This window comes from Macadamia integrifolia, unplaced genomic scaffold, assembly GCF_013358625.1.
Source record: "Macadamia integrifolia cultivar HAES 741 unplaced genomic scaffold, SCU_Mint_v3 scaffold1439, whole genome shotgun sequence".
NCBI lineage: Eukaryota > Viridiplantae > Streptophyta > Magnoliopsida > Proteales > Proteaceae > Macadamia > Macadamia integrifolia.
The window spans coordinates 42,887-61,513 of NW_024868204.1; the positions used below are offsets into that span (position 1 = coordinate 42,887).

Sequence of the window (18,627 nt, forward strand, 5' to 3'; positions counted from 1 at the left end):
TAGGCAAAGGTTCGGATGAAGTAAAGGGCGGTATCGGGGGAAGCAGTTGGAACTATTAAAGTCGACTTAGAAGTTAGAACGGGTTAGAATGGCGCCTGTAAACCTACAATTGCTTGGGTGGAGATTGGAGAAGCAGTAGTGGTGGAGTCGGTAACAGGAATTGGTATAGAAGATTAAAAAGATTAATGTCCGACTTTTATGACTTGCTTTAGAAAAACATAGTGTAGATTAAAAAAAGGTAACATCAGAACTGACAAGGTGCTGACATGTAATAGGATCATAACATGAATATCCTTTTTGAGTGCGAGCATACCTGAGGAATGCACGTTTGGTAGCACACCGTGATAATTTATCAAGAGTGCAGAGGGCAGCGATTAATCAAATAGCAGGAAGTCAAAACCACTTCACTCCAATAAAACTTGGGAACATGCACATATGAAACATAAGCGATCGAGCAACTTCCAACAAATGCTGGTTTTTTCTCTCATTCACACCATTCTGCTGAGGAATATATGTACAACTAGTTTGATGTCTCATCCCCTTTAGCGGAACAAAAGTCAGAGGATTCTAGGGGAAGGGCATAGCCTCACCTTGCAGTAGGAAGGTGTTTGTTGCTGGGAGGGGTTCCAAAATATCTGGACTGAAGGGAGGAGGAATTCAATACTCCGATCTTCCTGGGGATTAATCACTGACTAGGGGTTTTGAATCAAAGCATGGGCATCTACGACTAAGAGGGACTTCTATTGATTATTGATTCGACTAGAGGGACTCCTAACAGCAGACTTGGCAGAAGGGATCCCACCATGGAGACGCAGGAGATGGAGGAGCCCGCCAGCTGGGTCGACCAATGAATGATAGGCCGGAGGGAGGGGCTCATTCAACTAATCAGTGATCCCTGGACCTTCTTAACACAGATGTCCCTGAAATAGGGATGTGTTGCCACTAGTAACTGCTAAACTAAACGTCCAGTATTCAGCTTTTATGGAATACCAAGCTGAACTTTGGTATTGGCAACCAAGTCACGAGATTCATACAAAGATTGCACAAATCTCAATCACGAACACGAAATTTCTTCATGTGCACAAGACTTACACGATTTGAGTGAAAGGATTTTTGTGTTGATATTTTCAACCCAAACCGTGAATGACTTTTTTTTGTTGAGTATAGTCAAGGGCATTATCAGAGTGGAAAACACTAATTAACACACTGAGCTAAGTCTTTATTTTATTATAAAATTGTTTATAAGCAGACAAATTCTGATCGATCTCTTAACAAATATAACCGAGTCATTTGAGAGTGATTATCAACAAAGGTAACAAAATAAAAGAAACCTAACTGACTCTTGACATGGCACAAACCCCAAATGTCATAATGAACTAAAGAAAATAAGTAGGAACTCTGAGAGACATCATGGGAGGGGAATGAAGCACGATGATGTTTTCCAAGCTTACATTCTTCACACTCAAGTTGAGAGATATGCATGCAATGGTGAACAATATGCTGGAGGTTAGAAAGAGAAAGCTTTTCTAACCGGTAATGTCACTGAGGGAAGACACACTGGAAACTGTAGAAGCCAAGGTAGGAGCACCGCCATCGAAGTAATAGAGTCTCACGCTCTTCACCAATCGTCTTCCTTGCATGGAGATCCTGAAAAACACAAGTAGAATAAAATGTTACAGAATAGTTGAAATCTGTAGTCAGTTGACTAACAGAGATAGGATTTATGGGTATGTTAGGAACATGAAGTGTAAGTTTCAACATAGCAAGACATGATAATGTAACACAACCAGAAGTTGACACCTAAGTAGACAAGCCATCGACAAGAATGATGCTGGAGGGGTGATTAATCTTCTGAAGTGAAGAGAGTACATGGGACTTACGAGTCATATGAGAAGTGGCACCAGCTACAATTGTCCATGTGTTGGTGTTATTAGCAGGGGAGGTACTGAATAAGCGATTGTAGTAGTGGATGTAGAGGCAGATGTCTCAAACCTGTTGAAGACACTTTTATAATTGATTGAGTTCATTGCGTAAAGAAGAAACAAACTACTTCTAGAGTTATGAGCTTGATGGTGTCCGAGGATGGTGTCACAGTTGAGTTTTGATCAGATGTAAGAGTAGTAGTAGTAGTAGACAGTTGTTGAGCCCACTCAGGTTTACCATGCTTCGCCCATGTATCAGTACTTTGATTCATCTTATCACAATGAGTACATTGGCATGTACCTTGATCTAGTGATTGTCCTGTGCCTTGACAACCGCCATGGTCTTGGCCTCCCCATGAACCGCGACCTCTTCCAGATAACCGGTGCTGTGGCCACGGCCCGGACCTACTATTTATATGGACTTAATTATTGCTATATGAGGATGAAGCCGATTTGGTTAAGGAGGGAGACGCAATACACTGAATCTGAAAAAAATCCCTCATTTATGGATGGTATCATCCTGTTGGCAAGAATTTGGCTTTTCACTAGTGAAATGTTAAGAGTCTAATCCAGATAAAAATTTTGCAACCAAAAAGTCATCACATTGAGATTTAAGGACTTCAATATGTTTGGTAATGGTTGGTACACATTGAGTTCTTCCCACATGCCTTTCAAGGAACCATAATAGTCACCGATAGATTTTCCACTCTGCTTGAGGGTGAAGAAATTTTCTAAGTCATATACACTGGACATGTTCTTATCATGAGAAGTTGGCCGGTTTCCCTTTAATATGCTGAACACACAGGCCGTAATCTTTATGTGCAGGTGCTAGCTCTCTTGAGAACTCAATATTACATCTGACTTCTGGTCAAGCAAAATGAGTTTTTCCTTATGCTTTGATTGCTCCAAGGACTTTTGATTCTCCAGTGTCAAGGTTTAGACAATAGAATTGATAAGTAACTAGGATTTTTATTGAAAAACTAAGTTCCTTAAACATGAAACTCTCTAAAAAGATAAAGAAAATGGAAAATAAACTAATTCTAATTCTATCTAAAAGATAACATATGGGGTTTTTGTCTTCAAGTGTTGGATCCCTCCACGTTGTCTTAACACTGCTTAAATAGTCCTCCAATTTCAAACGTACAACTTTGGTAATTGTTCCCACTCTCTTGCACTCTTAATCCTTTTCAAACAAACCCTTTTGTGACTGAAGGACACTTGTCTGCGAAAGAAATAGCCTTATTTTTGAGACGTGTCTAAATTCTCTTTGTTGCCGCATGATCCTCCTCCTTTCATTTGATTGGCTGACTGTCCTCTACAATGACCATAAACCTTCTTTAAATTAAGGCACCAACATTTCCGCCGCATAATTCTTCGTACGAAGCCATTTATTGGCCAAAAGTTTGAAGGATTATGACCCTTTTGCCCCTTTAAAAATTTGGTGGTTCTTTTGAAAGTTAAAAATCTGAGATTTTTGATTGACATACGTCAATCAATTTCCAAGATTGAAGTCATAATGACAGTGTAGGACGCTTATCCTAATAGACGGTGTAATTATGACTAATTCCTTGGGAAACTTTACTTCCTCCTTTTAAAGAGGGTTTAACACAAAACCCTTCTCTTCACTGTTCATCATTTTCTACCTCTAGCTCAGTTCTTATTCTTCGATCGCCTTAAACCAACAATCATGGTTTCCTCTTCTCCGAAGAACAATGAACAACTTCTAGAGGAGACACTAGAACAAGAATGCGCAAAACTTCACTCCCTTTCCATCCAAACAGAGGTACTAGAACAAGAACGCACAAAGCCTTTCTTCTTTCTTTGAAAGGATTGTCCTCCAAAGAAACTTAGTGGCGGTTAAGAGATGTTTTTACTGATACCCTTGATCGCTCGAGGGGTGGTGGCACCAAAATTGACCGTGATGCCGTATATTAGCCAATAGTGGCCAACACAAACAACAGCAACAACAACACCACCTCAGCCTTTTCCTAATTAAATGGGGTCGCCTACATAGATCCGTGAGAGGAAAAAATAAAAAGAAAGGAACACAACACCATTTCAGAAACATTCCACCTAAGTGGGGTCATCTATATGCATCCATGCCTCTAAACAACTCTATTTGAGGTCATACTAGAGTCCATGCCTCTTTACACGTCCGCACAAGTGGTTTATTTCATGTTGATCTGTTTCATTCTGCTAGTCAACCAAACTATCCACTCTCTAGTTTATCATATTATTGGATCTGCACAACAGTAAGGTTGCTCCATTGCGTCATAGTGGTCACGGGTTTGAGTCGGGTAACAGCCTCTCCCTGAAGTGGGGGTAAAGCTGAGTACATTATGACCCTCCCCAGAGCAACAGTGGTGGGAGCCTCATGCACTGGGTACACCCTTTTTATTGGATCTGCACCTTCAAGATCAAGTTAGACTTAAAATGAGATTCATCAGCTTTAACATGGAGGTGATTGGAAGTCTCCAGAAATTAGCAGTTAATTAGATCCCTGCCTTTGTGATGATTCTTAGTGGAGAGGACCTCATCTGCTTCAAAATCTTCATCATACGTGATGTCAGACTTCAAAATGAGATTCATCAGCTTTAATATTGAGACAATCCAAAAGGTTCTAGGAATTAACAGCAAATCAGAATCCTGTCAAGTGCCAACATCATGCTTCTCAGGGGAATGCTCAAGGGAACAGAATTTCCAAACAAGTTTGGGGTTTGACAACCCTTGCTTAGCCAACCGATCTGTGACCTTGTTTCCACTTCTAGGTTGCCAATGAAACTGTAAGTTGATTTGAGCTGCTATCTGATGGATTGGCCTTAGTAAATGTCCATAATGCCGTGGTTGCCCTCTCAAAACTGTCACCCATTTAGTCACATTGTCTTAATCCCCTTCCACTATACTTGGAGACACCCCTTGCTTATGTGTGTGTTTAACAACAAATATTCTCCAGTCCTTGGAGTGAACAGCTCTCTGCTCTTCTAGAGTCTCAGTCACCTTTGGGCCCTGTGAAGACTTCAACCACTCTTACATGCCAAAGTCTAATTATCCCTCAATATCTGAGGGACCAGTATCTAAACAGCTGATCTGCTGGCATATCTTTAAACAAATCATGAGCTACCGCCCAATGACTAACTAGAGATGTAAACGGGTCAAATTCAGCTTGGATAGGACAATTCTGTTCTGAATCCGTCTACAAATTTAATATCCGTATTCGAACCGTTTATCCGTTCGGGGTCCGAAGATGAAAATTACTTCCGATTCCAAATTCGATCACTAATCGTATAATCCAGTTATTAATCGGTTCGAATGGTCATAGAGAGGTGCTTAAGCCTTAGTGATTGTTTTCAGGTTTCAGGCCTCATTCAGCGCTCTGCTGTGGGAGGCTTTTCATCTCACGCGACTCATAGTAATAGTGAGAAGTTGGAACGATCAAAGAGGAAAATAGGGAGAGAAACATATGGATTTTAAAATCCAATAAGGTCACTTAATTAGTTAGATGGATACTGATATTTTATTATCATCGGATAGTTAAATGAATCAGATAATAATCGAAAATGGGGATTATCATATTCGTATCCGATTAGTTATCAGACAAATTCGGGTAGTTTCTGGATAGTGATTTTCATATTACGGATTCCCCGAAACAAATATGGATTTTCGACTATCTGTTTACATCCCTATGACTAACCCTACATTTGATATTTATCAATCACTTACCCAATATCCACTTGCTTGTTTTGGAAGAGCCTGTTGTTACTTCCCTTCCAAATACACAAAAATAAGATGCTATTAGTACACATTACCAGAGAAATTTCCCCTTCCTTCCAAAAGGGGATATATCAGATATGCCATTAACATGTTAGCCTTTTGGCATCTTCAGGGAACAACCAAAAAATATGAGACTGAACCCTGCTATTTCCTAGTATTTTCTCTATATACCTCTTATTTTCTTATTTCCATACTGTGAAGGTCAGTTTGGTCTAAAGTACTGATCTAGGGCTACATTATCTTGTGTGTGTGTGTGGCATCAAAAGCTTTGTGGTTTGTGGATGGACCACTGGAGTTTGACATTGGTTTGTTGCACGTGATTTACAGCTATTTCACTCCAGACACATATGCTAATGAACACTCAGCATCCGCCGCAAGGCTTGCAGCTGGATTGTGTGCAGATCTTGCTTCAGAGATTATGACTGGAAATGCCAAGAATGGTTTTGCTTTGGTAGGAAGAACTTCCCACATGTTAAATCTTTATCAAATGCTTTTATGGTAATAGGGAATGGTTGTACGTTGCCATTGATCCTAACTTCTTAAACTGTTTCCGTGGTTCAGGTTAGGCCTCCCGGTCATCATGCGGGTATCAGACAAGCCATGGGGTTCTGTCTTCATAATAATGCAGCAGTTGCTGCATTAGCTGCTCAGAGTTCAGGTGCCAAGAAAGTGCTAATTGTTGATTGGGTAATGTATGCTTATCTCTGTTGTCCATTTTGCACTGTACCCACCCCCTCCTGGGCACAGACCCGTTCTCATTTGGTTTATATGTTGGATACAAACACCCAACTTTATGGTTGAGTTGTGTTGTCAACTGGTTGAGATATGGCCTTGCTTGCTTTCCTGCTTCATCTGTCTAGATTTGAGATTGCTTCAGTATGCATGCAGTTCTTCCAGTTTTGAAGTATACATCATTAATTTATTCCATGTTTGCAGGATGTTCATCATGGAAATGGGACACAAGAGATATTTGAGGCAAACAAATCAGTAAGCTCCAACATAATAAGCATATCTAGGCTCATCATATGTTGGATTTGTTTCATTTATGCTGATAAAATTGGTCCTTGCATTAGCTTAACAATTTTGTGGGGAAAGCATTAGAAATGCAAAAATGCCATTGCCACACTTCATCTAAAGTATCTCTTAACATGGGGTAGAAGGGACCTGAGTTTTGCAATTATATTTAATCCGATTAACTGATGGCTCACCTAAGTTCTTGGCTGTTTTTAAATAAAAAATAATAGGATAATTCAATTTTGTATGTTTTGAATGATACAACTCAACTCAGCCATATCCCAACTAAATGGGGTCAGTTGAATACTTTTTGTCCAATCCCTATTCAAAGCCATATTTGTTAATAGTCTTAAGCTATGCGTGTCTTTCCTCACCACTTCATCTCGAGTCATTTTAGGTCTACCCGCCTCTTTTAGCTCCTTCAATCGGAGTCAAATTACCTTCTTGTATCGGAGCATTTAAAGGCTTCCGTTGCACATGTTTATGCCACCTCAAATGACTTTTTCATAACTTATCATGTATCGGAGCTATTCCTAAATTAGCTCTAATTTGTTCATTCCTTATTTTATCCTTTCTAGTTTTACCATTTATTCACCTCAACATCCTTATTTCAACTACATTAAAGTTTGTATATATATTGTTTTTTTCACTACCTAGATTTCAGCTCCAACATCATTGCTGGTCATATAATTGTCCTATAAAAAATTTCTTTGAGTTTTCAAATAATAAGTCGATCACACTTTTTTTTGGGTGAATAGAAATTCATTAACCAAGAGAAGGGAAAAGAAAGATTCCACAAGGCCGAAGGCGAAAGAAAAGGGAAATGAGTCTACAAGAGGGGTGGCAAAACCCTAAAAGGGGGTAGAGAAGGGTGGAGGGGGAAGACCCCAGGACACAACAATGAGCATGTTCCTTGGGGTATTAGAGACAAGCTTGTGGTGAAGTAACCGGAGCTTAGAGCCAACATCAAAGAAGATGGCATTCCAAATCTTTTTGAAGTAGCATGAGTTGGAAGTCTATCTACGAAGGTTTCTCTTTATCCGGATATTGTTGATCGTGGCACAAAAAGCAAACTTGCTAGCGGTATCACAGATAGAAGATCTAGAAAAAATCATGTCCATCCATATCCATTCTAATTCCTTATACAACATCATCCTCCCTATTTTTTCTTCTTTATTTATGATTGAGCCTAGGTATCTCCCTATCATCGGTTTTCACCTTCCCCACTTATGGTCGAAATTTGGCCAAAATCTGGTACATTTCGGTTAGCAATTTTGATTGTGGCATCAAATGATAATATTTTGGCCAAAAACTTTAGGAAGATCACCAAATAAGCATCTTTAAACATATTTGTACCTTTAAGTAGTCTTTTGGGTTCTATGACGTTTGATAGCCATGTCATCATTTGCTTGAAGAATCTCTCAAAGTCCATTACAAGAGCCCTATAGGTGGAACTTTTGAAATTTGGGGAAATTGTGACAAATGATGCTTCAAATCCTCCCAAATGTTGAAGTGGATGCTCCACAGTTGATCAAAAAGTCTTACTTCAGTAGAAAAATGAAGGACTTCGCCAAAAGATGGAGGTTTTCTAGTAGTCCTGGAGTTCTCAGTTGAAAGTGGGCAAAAGCTCGAAATTTTTCTGAGATGAATCGAAATTTCAGAAAATCTTACCGAATTGAGTTGAATTTTTGCTGAAATAAACCAAATGACCCGGATTTTAGTCGAAATGGAAAAAAAAAAAAAAGTTGAGTTGAACTCTACAGAATCCACCCCTGTTTCGTTTCAAGGCTTCTTGAAACCAAAGTATTTCGCGAAATTTCGGTTATTTCAACAGAAATTTCGAACCATGAAACTTACACATTTATTATTATTATTATTTATTTATTTATTTTTAAAATTTTTTTGATTCCAAAATTGTTATCTATAATTCCAACTTTGCATTTATCTTTGCTTTTGTTTCTAGGGACTCTATCATAATATTTTTCTAAGTCAATTAAGATCATGTGGAGATTCTTTTTGTTTTCTCTAAATTTTTTCATTAGTTTTATAAGCAAATAAATAGCATTTATAGTTGATTTTCCTAGCGTAAAACCAAAATTTGTTATTCAAAATATTAGTTTCTTCTCTCAGGTGGGTTTCAATTGCTTTCTCCCAAAATTTCATAGTATGATTAAGAAGTTTTATTCCTCGATAGTTATTATAGCTTTGAATATTCCTTTTTTATATGAATCAAAACCACAATGTTTCTCCTCACATGCACTTGACATTTGTGTTCATAATCCTATTAAACAACTTAGTTAGCCATGTTATTCCACTAATTTCGAAGCTCTTCTACACCTCTACTAGAATACCATCTACACCTACCGCTTTACCGATTTTCATCTTCTTTTCCTTTAGACACTCTAATTTTAGTATGTATTTATAATTTCTGATTTCTCGATGGTTAGTACAATTTTCTAAAACACTATTACTTGTATTGTTTTTATTTAGTAAGTAGCTTGTGGCACAATGGTAAAGTTGCACTATTAGCAATAGAAACTTGATTTAACTTTTTCCTCTTTTAAAAACTAAACACTTGACGTAACTTAAATAGAATACTGACATAATTAATCACTTAAATTATCTTATAGAGTTATAGTTATAGTCTAAGTTTAAAACCCTCTTTTGTTGGGGTAGACCAACAACCTAGTGAATGAGCATTTGTATTTTGTCTTCTGCATAGCCTGCATAGCAGAAAAATTTAAAACTGGATATTGATACCAAATAAGAACCGAATACAAAACCCGAATAGGAACCGGAACTGTACCAGAACCGGACAGAACATGAGATCGTGATGCAGTTAGGCGTGGGAAATATTGGAATTAATTTAGTAATTTTGTTTCTTTAATTATTAGTGTAGGGTGTGGTCAAGTTTAGTAGGGATATTGAATTTTTATTTCAGTTGCCAAATAAGTTAGTTTCCATTTTTAATTAGCTTCTGATGTTATGCTTTTATTTTTCTTTATATAGGCATGTAATGGAGAAGAATTTAGATTGGAAGAATTGAAATTGATTTAAGGTTTTTTTTTTTTTTCATTTAGAACCATGGCTGCTGACAGGCCTGCAACTCCCTCCATCCCCCTTTGATCTTCTTTCCTTTTCTGATCTTCCTTCTCTCTTTTCTTCCCTACTTCTTGTTGCTGCCGTTGTGCTATCTATCCTGTTTCTAGTGACTCCTGCAATTTACAGATCTGAACCGAGCGACACCTGCAACTGAATCGGAACTGATCTCTACGGTCCTTGCCAGTTCTTTGTGAGATCTGGAGCGAAGTTTCTATGCTTAAGGTTGATTTCTCCATCTGATTCTTAGCTCGAAATACACACAGTACTGAATGATCGAACTCAGAAGCTGTTGCTGCTTTCACGAGTCCGCCAGGATCAGATAATGGTAACTTCCTTTGATGGTTTGAGGGCTGTTTCACTGGATTATCACCGGAGTTTCGCAGGGTGATGAGTTGCAATTTCAAGGCCCTACTCCTCAGTTTGATTCAGTCTCCTATTTGGGGGTTTCGTGGTCAGAGTAGTTATCCCTTACCTTCGCTGGTTCTGTTAGATCGCAAGGAAGGAGATGACGACTTCTTTTTTATTGCTTAAGTGACCTAATTAGTGATATTTACGACTAAGCCCTTCTTTATTATTCCCTTTTCCCTTTCGTAATTCCAGATCACCCCTCTACTCTGAAGTTTTAACTCCAGTTTGACTACTTTGACCTCATTATTTGTTTTCTTCACTTTCAAGTGCTTGAGTTCCTATCCCCAAGTGCAAAAATGTTGTTCCTGAATTTACAAGAATGCCGCCACTTCTTTGAAAACTGGTTTAGTTGTTAATTGTGGGCCCATAAGCGATCCGTGTCCGATTTTTGGAACCTGGATCCACATCAGATCAATCTTTGCTTGGTAAGAAGAAGCGAGAAGAATAGAACATAAGAAAAATATATTAAATTAGGCATGGGATACCAATCCCATATGCATTGCTCAACAACACCAAAACTTAAAAAAAAAAATGCATATTCTTTTCCTAAATCATTTCTAATTGATGGGGGTGTGTATTACAAATATAAGGACCTTCTCAAGTTCGTTGCCTCATTAAAAGACTCCTAACCACTATAACACACTCAATAAAGTAAATAAACTCAAAACAGAATTCTATCTAACTATTAAGTTTCCTTCTACAATTAAGTATTAGTGTCATGTACTAATCCCCACTTCATGAGGCTTATAAATTAGGCCTATTACAAGGAAACCCAAAAAATAAAGGCCCAACCTATAATATAACTACCCAAAAGTCAGTTTCAGCCCATTGGACCACCACCAACACCTTATGGGCCTCCCAAGCTTGTGCTTTGTCCTCCATACGGGATTAATGTCTAATGCAACTGCATCTGTAAATTGTAGAAATAGTTGTTTTATTTGTATTTATCATCGTCACTTTTATTACAGTATCATCTCCACTTTTTAATTCATCTAATATGGTTGAAATATCTACACTATCTTTCTCTCATTTTATTGCTAATTTATAGGTATCTTTTTCTCCGTCCTTTGTGCTCAAAACACAGTTCACAATTTCACTGAAATATCGATGAAATTCCACTGGTTTTGACATGCCCGAGACGAAACCAGAAGTAGCGTAATCTCGGTCACTAAAATACATTATTTTGTCGAAATTTCGGTCATTTCGGCCGTTTGCCCCCTGAAATGGCTAACTGAAATTCACAGAAAAAAAGCATGTTTCGGTGAAATTTGATATTTTGCTGATTTCGGTTGGAAATAAAAATAAGATTTAATAAAATAAAGGGAAGGGTTTTGCTGCCAAGCTCCGTGGTCCCCGTGCTGGGCATCCAAGGGGAGGTGTCGGCTGGTCATTTCACTACCTCATGTGAGAGGCTATTGACCGAAATGACATACTGAGATGAGATTTAGAACCGTGGCTCAGGTTGTCATAGTGATCCTTATATTTTTTAGTTCTTGCTTTTCCTATTATATTCTTAGTTTCATTTCTAGCATATTTTATCTTTTTAAATCCTCTTTGGCAGTTTTTAAAACTAGATTTTTTTAGCCTTAATGGCTGCTTGAACTTTGTCATTCCATAACCAAGTTTCCCTAGATTAATTTCGTTTGCATTTAGTGTCTCCATCAAAGTCCCACCTTCATCTGTTACTAAGTTATCATTTAATGTCTTGAAGTTTTCTCATTTTAAGTTCCGTCATCTGTATGCTAGGGAAATATTCTCATATGACTGTTATTTTATGTTGCATGGTTAAGCTCACTGCTATTATAACCTGACAATCTTTGCATAATAACGTATCGGCCCTTCTAGTTAAAAAGAAATCTGTTTGCTACTATTTTGCCCACTTTTGAAGGTTATTAAATGTTCTCTCTCTTTTCAAAGCATGTTTATTATTGATAAATCATAATTCGCAACAAACTCTAATACTAAGTCCCCTCCTCATTGCTCTCCCAAAAAATATCCTCCATGAGTTATTTCATAATCTCTACTACCTCTTACAAAATGTCTATTTGAATCTCCCCGTATTATTATCTTTTCTCCTCGAGTGATTCCTTAAACTAAGCTAGCCATGTGTTCCCAAATTTGTTTCTTAGTATTTTTATGTAATCTGATTTGGGGTTCGTGAGCACTAATTATATGATTACCTGACACATGTTTGATGGATACTTTCCTGTTGACAATTCTTTTAACATCTACAGTATCATTTTTTAAATCTTTATCTACTACTATTTTGACCCTTCTTCTGTATTTTTATCCAGAGTATACCAAAGTTCATTTTCATTTAATTTCTTGGTTTTTTTCCTCTTCCATCTAGTCTCTTGTATACAAGCTATGCTAATTCTTCCTCTTCTGATTATATCTGCCAATTCTAACTCTTTTCCGCTAAAGGTCCTATGGTCCAGGATAGTAATATAATCCTACGCATTAAGACTTGCTTCTTTACCTACACTAGTCCATGGTGCAAGGAGCTTTGCCCACTTGTCACCAAAACCAGGCGTCGAAGTGGTGCGTCGCTTATAGGGGACGCCCTAGCTAATCCTTTCTCACTATTCACTATGCCTGGGTAATAGTACAGCACATCGCTTCCAAGGAACACCTTAGCATATGGTGGAAAATGTAAAATTCTGGGATCCATGCAAAATGGCTTGGCTAAAGTTATGATTGATGATTATAATATTTTATACATATAAATGCCTGTTGTCACATTTGCCATTGAGTTGTTGGTTTTTGGCCCTTTGAGGAAAGTTCATGACATTGTTCTACTTCTGCCCTTGAAATATTGGTTCAATTTTTAATTCTTTACTGAATGCACTGGATTAGGTGTTGTATATTTCCTTACATAGGCACGAAGGAGGAAGATTCTACCCTGGTACAGGAGCAGCTGATGAGGTATTTAATTATTTCTATCGTTTAAAGTGGAGTGAACTTGCAGACTAGCTTAGAGAGTATTTCCTGGAGATGATTGGAGAAGAAGAAAATGTTCTTTCTCTTAGTTAATATAAAATCATGTCTTGCTTATACGTTGCATAATTTCATGTTTTGTATTTTCATTTTGAAATATAAGCGCACTTGCTGCGCCTTTCCATTACTTATTTGATCACAAGCTATTGAATTTCATAAATTTAAACAAGGGAGCAGTTTTTTTTGTATACTCTTGTGATCTAAAACTATGTGTATGCTTGCATGCATGTAAATTTATTGATGAAAGAGTCTACTTACAGTTACACTTAATATCAGAGACATCGAAGGAAGTACTTTATGTATTTATTCCCTTTTCTGTTATATGAGGTTTATGGAAGGAGAGGAATATAAGACAATTAGAGGAGCAATTTAGACCCTGTTCCAGACTTTATGCTGACATTCGTAAGTATTTGATGATTAGGCTCTGGTTACAAGAGGGTTTCAAGGGTGTCATAGAGTCTCCTTCTTCATACGGCTAATAGTTGTAAAAGCTTTTCAGAATTTTTTTTTCCTGTGATGAAAAAGGAACGCTTTTCCTGTTGCTGCATCCCCAACATTAAAAAGACACTTTGTTTAACATAGTATTCCCTAGTAGTTTACTCCTAAAATATCTGGTTACTTGCATCTAGCTATCAGAGTATTGGACTTAAATTGTTGACTCATGACACCTCAGTGGCTAGATGGTAGCCCCTGTCTGCATGAGTCAGTTTGTTCACACTCCAACAAAGCCTCGATGTTTGCATAGGTAGCCTTAGGCTCATGTGTCATGTTGTAGTAATGGGTTTTAGGGATGTTAGAATCCAAACAGGTCCTTAAGTTCTTTAGGGTTTATTGGTCCTTGTTATTCTAGAACGTTCTCTCCATTATTATGAATAAAGAGGGCTAGTGTCAAGTTAGACACAAGTCATTACTGCATTCAACATGGTATTAGAGCCCTACATCCAAACCCTAAGGGCTCCATTTCTTGCTCTCTCGCCTCTCTCTCTTTACTGTTTTTGGGTTTTCCCTTCCTTTTGGTGCTTCTTCTACCTTAGGTTGGTGTATTAGCTTGTTGCAGCCCCCTTGAGTGGTAACCATGTTTGCGAGCTCAATCACTTCCATAGGTGGTGATAACTCTAGCACCCTTCCCACATTCCCTCCATATGCTATTAAGCTTGATGGTACGAACTATCTTATATGGTCTACTCATTTTGTATCTCCATCAAATCTTGTGGAACCATAAAGCGGCCTACCACAAGTATTGATATTTATAAATGGGAGTGTGAAAATTCTTGTTATGGCTTTCCTTGTCAACTCTATACAACCACAGATTGCTCGTGGCTATCTCCTCCTTGATTCCACTGCAAAGATGTTGGACTTTGTATAAGAGATTTACTCCCAGGTAGGGAATGGTGTTAAGGTATTCAAGCTGCACCAGAACGTTCGTGATCTGAAGCAAAAATGGCTAACCCTGTCACAATACTATTATGAGTTGCAAACTCTGTGGCATGAGTTGGACTTCTAGGAGGAGTATGTTCCCACCACTCCTATTGACGTAACTTGATTTCAGAATTGAGAAGACAAGATCAGAGTCTATGACTTCGTGGCAGGGTTGAATGTGAAATATGACTAGTTGCAGGCTCAAGTTTTGAGTTGGTCTCCCTTTTCTACCTTGGAGCAAGACTATGCTATGATACAACTTGAGGATAAAACTCACAATTGCAGATGCAAGGGATCCATACACATCAGAAGATGCCGGAAGGTAATAAGCTCATTATATGATAAAGAGGTTGTTGAGATACTAGGTGTAGTGTCAGAGTTTGGGACCTCAGTACGGTTGGCCTGACTAAAATTACCACAACCCTTTCCACGATTTTTTCCAATTGTATCAGCAGGTCGGCCATAAAGCTTCCAGCAATGCTCTTTGGCATGATGCTCCTTACCACAGTAGCCGCAATTCACTAGAGCTCTGATAGAGGAGCCACTAGACTATGGGGCTACACTATAGGCATGAGTGCCAGAAGCAAGAGCAGATCTCTCGGTGAGAGCACCAATAGGCTGTGGGGGCATAGTATGTCTGTTCAGAACACCTTGTGGATTATAGACTCCGGGGCATCAGATCATGTGACAGGTGCTTTGGCTCTTTTCTCTATACATGCTCTAGTAATGGTAAGGTCGGATTGGCTAATGGGTCTCATTCCATTATTTGGGAAAGGGCTCTATGAGCTGTAATCCTACCTTATCCGTTTCAACTGTTTTGCATGTTCCATCTTTTCCTACTAACTTCTTGTCCATTTTAGTAGTCTTACCTCCAGTCTTAATCGCAAAGTCACAGTTTTCTCATTTCATTGTGTTTTTTAGTTTCTGGTGACAGGGGCAATGATTGGTTCTGGTAGGTTGCGTTGTGGTTTGTATTTGTTTGATGATGACTCATATTTTGTCTCTGGTTAGGCTTTCAGACATCTTCTACGCCACCTCCCATCTCTGAATTACTTGGTGGAACTGTCGGTTGGGACATCCTCCTTGTGGGACTTTAGTTAGGCCTTTTCCTTCTAAACATTGTAGTTTAAGTCAATTTTCTTATGAGGTATGTGTATTGGCCAAACAAAATCAAATCACTTACTCTATTTCTGGTAATAAGAGTGCCACTCCTTTTCCATTGATACATTTTGATAGTTGGGGTCCATCTCGTTATGTGTCTATTGATGGTCTTCGGTTGTTTGTCTATTTTATTGACCGCCATTCTCGGACCACTTAGGTTTATATGATGCAAACCGAGGGGGTGCCTTTCATTGCTTTCAGCAGTTCACTGTACGGTGCAGACCCAATTCGGTGCTACTATTAAGATTCTTCGAAGTGACAGTGATCATGAATACTTCGAAGGGTCTTTTCAGACTTACCTTTCTGCTCATGGGATGGTCAATCAGATCAATTGTGTTGATACTCCGGCTCAAAATGGTGTTGTCGAGTGGAAGAATCACTGTCTTTGCGAGGTAGCATGCTCATGTTTGAGATTCATGTTCCTTCCCAGTACTTGGAGTGATGTGGACCATGTGGTTCTCACTGCCTCTTTCCTGATTAGCCGAATGTCTTCTTGGGTCCTTGACTTTTGCTCCCCTCTGGATCTTCTCCAGGGCTCTTCTGCTTTTCCTATTCCTCCTAAGTTATTCGACTGGTGTCTGTTATGCTCGTGGTCATCATCCTCACAGGAAGTTTGATCCTCGTGGTATTCGGTGCATTTTTTTGGGGTATTCTCCCACTCAGAAAGGCTATCAATGTCTTTGCCCTCCTACTCGATGTCGATTTATTACAATGGATGTCATCTTTCACAAATCTATGCCTTACTACACTGCGCCACCTCTTAAGGGGAATCTTCTTTTATAGTGAAAGATGTGTCGCCTCTTGAACTTGCTACACCACCATTGGTTGTCCTTGCGAATATTCCTTTTCAGGGGGAGACTGACACTCCTACTTTGGCTCGGCCCTGTCAATAGATGTGTGTTTATGGTTGCAAACAACAGACCCAGTCTACACATCCAACTCATACTTTACGTGAATCGTCTCCTCTTGAACATGATCTAGTACCCTCGGACCTAGGTAATTTTCTTTCCCCTCCTGTTGATGTTCCAATTGTTAGTGTTGACTCTTCTCTTGAGATGCCTATTGCTGTTTGAAAAGGCACTTGATCTTGTACTTTACATCCTATTGCTAAAACTGTTTCTTATGACGCACTTCCTCCACCTTACTATAGTTTTGTGTCCTCTCTGTCCTCTGTGTCGATTCCCCATATCTAGAAGGAAGCAAGTGCAGACTCACAATGGCAGGCTATTATGATTGAGGAGATACAGACTCTAAGGAAGAATGACACATGAGATCTAGTTTGTCTTTCCTCACAGAAGAAAATGGTTGTTAGTGGGTCTTCACAGTTAAACAGAAGGCTGATAGGATAGTGGATTGTTACAAGGCTAGACTTGTTGCCAAGGGCTTGACTCAGACTTGTGGGATTGACTACCAGGAGACGTTTTCTCCAAAGGCTAAGATGAACACAATCCGTGTTATCTTATTGATGCAGTTGCACGATGGACTTAGGAAAGAAATATCTTTTGATTTGATTTTCTATTGTTTTAGAATTAATTTCTTTTTAAATTAGCTAGCTTCTAATTTTAGAGTAGTTTCCTTTCAAGTAGTTTCCATTAATTGTTTGATTTTTCCTTTTATATTGGACATGTAAGCAATGGAGAAGTTTCAGTTTTAGTTTTTGAAGAATTAATCTTGGTTGAGAATTTTGGGTGTGACCCATGGCTATCGGATTCCTACTTTTCCTCCCCCTCTGAAATCTTCTTTTTATCCCCTTCTTATCTTCTTCTTCCTCCTCCCAATCCTTTCTTATTTTTCCTGCTGTTAAATTTTCTGATCTGAGATACCCTGTTTCTGCGCGATAGATGCAGCGCTACTGAAGTGCTTTAAGCTCTCTTGTGTGAGATCTGTTTGGGTCGAAGCCGTGATCAAAGGAAGCCCTCACATATACGACTTGACCCCTAGACCCTCAGCTCCTATTGATTCCCCTATTGTGAGAAATAAGACCTGCAACTCTGACTACCTGAATTTGCCGCTCAGATTTGATTTCAGAGCTTCAATCTCCATAGCTGGTCGGTGAATCGAACTACTGCTGGTTACAATCAAGAAGATTAGGAGTCAAAATACTCCCTTTATAAGTTCTGGCCGATTGGGTTCTTATCGGAAGAGTAACCGCACTCGTAGACCAGCAAGCCCTCCGCTAGTTTTCTGGTTCTTACGACAAGAAGAAGAAGAAAAGAGGGTTTTTTTTTTTCTTTTTCTTTATTGTTTAGCACCATTATTGTTGCTTTCCCATACTACCCTCACCTTTTTATTTCTTTTAATTTGTTGTCCTATTTTCTCCCTAGTCCTAAATTACCCTTTTACTAGCATATTGTAGCCTTGGCCTTTAGTTCCATCTAATTACAAGTCTGCCACTCCCTTATAAAGTTCTATTTATTTACAAAACTGCCACCTTCATTGGAAACTTCAGTTTAATTACACTTCTGCCATTTAGTTGAAACTTTATGTCAATACAACTTGTCATTGGTTATTGCCTTTATTTTATTGAGTGTCTAACATTAGCACATTAAGCGATTTGATTCCTGTTCTTGGAACCCGGATCCGCATCACTTATTCTGCGCTGTTAACTTAGGTTGGGACCTTCAACAACTAGATTTGAATAATGCATTCTTTCATGGGGAACTTGAGGAGGAAGCGTATATGGACATTCCTCCTAGGTTAACTTGCTTTAAAAGTAACGCCGACCACATTCTTTCATCAAGAGATTTGTTGGAAAGATTGCCATCTTTTCTTTTTGGATGAATAAAATATTAAATTATAAAGAGAAAAATAATATACTAGGGGAAAAAAGGGA

General features: G+C 38.6%; 1 protein-coding gene across 7 annotated transcripts in view; it reads left to right on the top strand.

Moving 5' to 3' along the window:
• Positions 1 to 18,627, top strand: part of LOC122063739 (histone deacetylase 15) — a 56,252-nt gene that overhangs the window by 18,775 nt on the left and 18,850 nt on the right. For all 7 annotated transcript variants that reach the window (XM_042627440.1, XM_042627438.1, XM_042627441.1 and 4 more), the window contains 4 exons: positions 6,021 to 6,144; positions 6,255 to 6,380; positions 6,630 to 6,680; positions 13,074 to 13,142. In XM_042627440.1, coding sequence (XP_042483374.1) covers positions 6,021 to 6,144; positions 6,255 to 6,380; positions 6,630 to 6,680; positions 13,074 to 13,142 — 370 coding nt within the window. The remainder of the gene's footprint in view (positions 1 to 6,020; positions 6,145 to 6,254; positions 6,381 to 6,629; positions 6,681 to 13,073; positions 13,143 to 18,627) is intronic.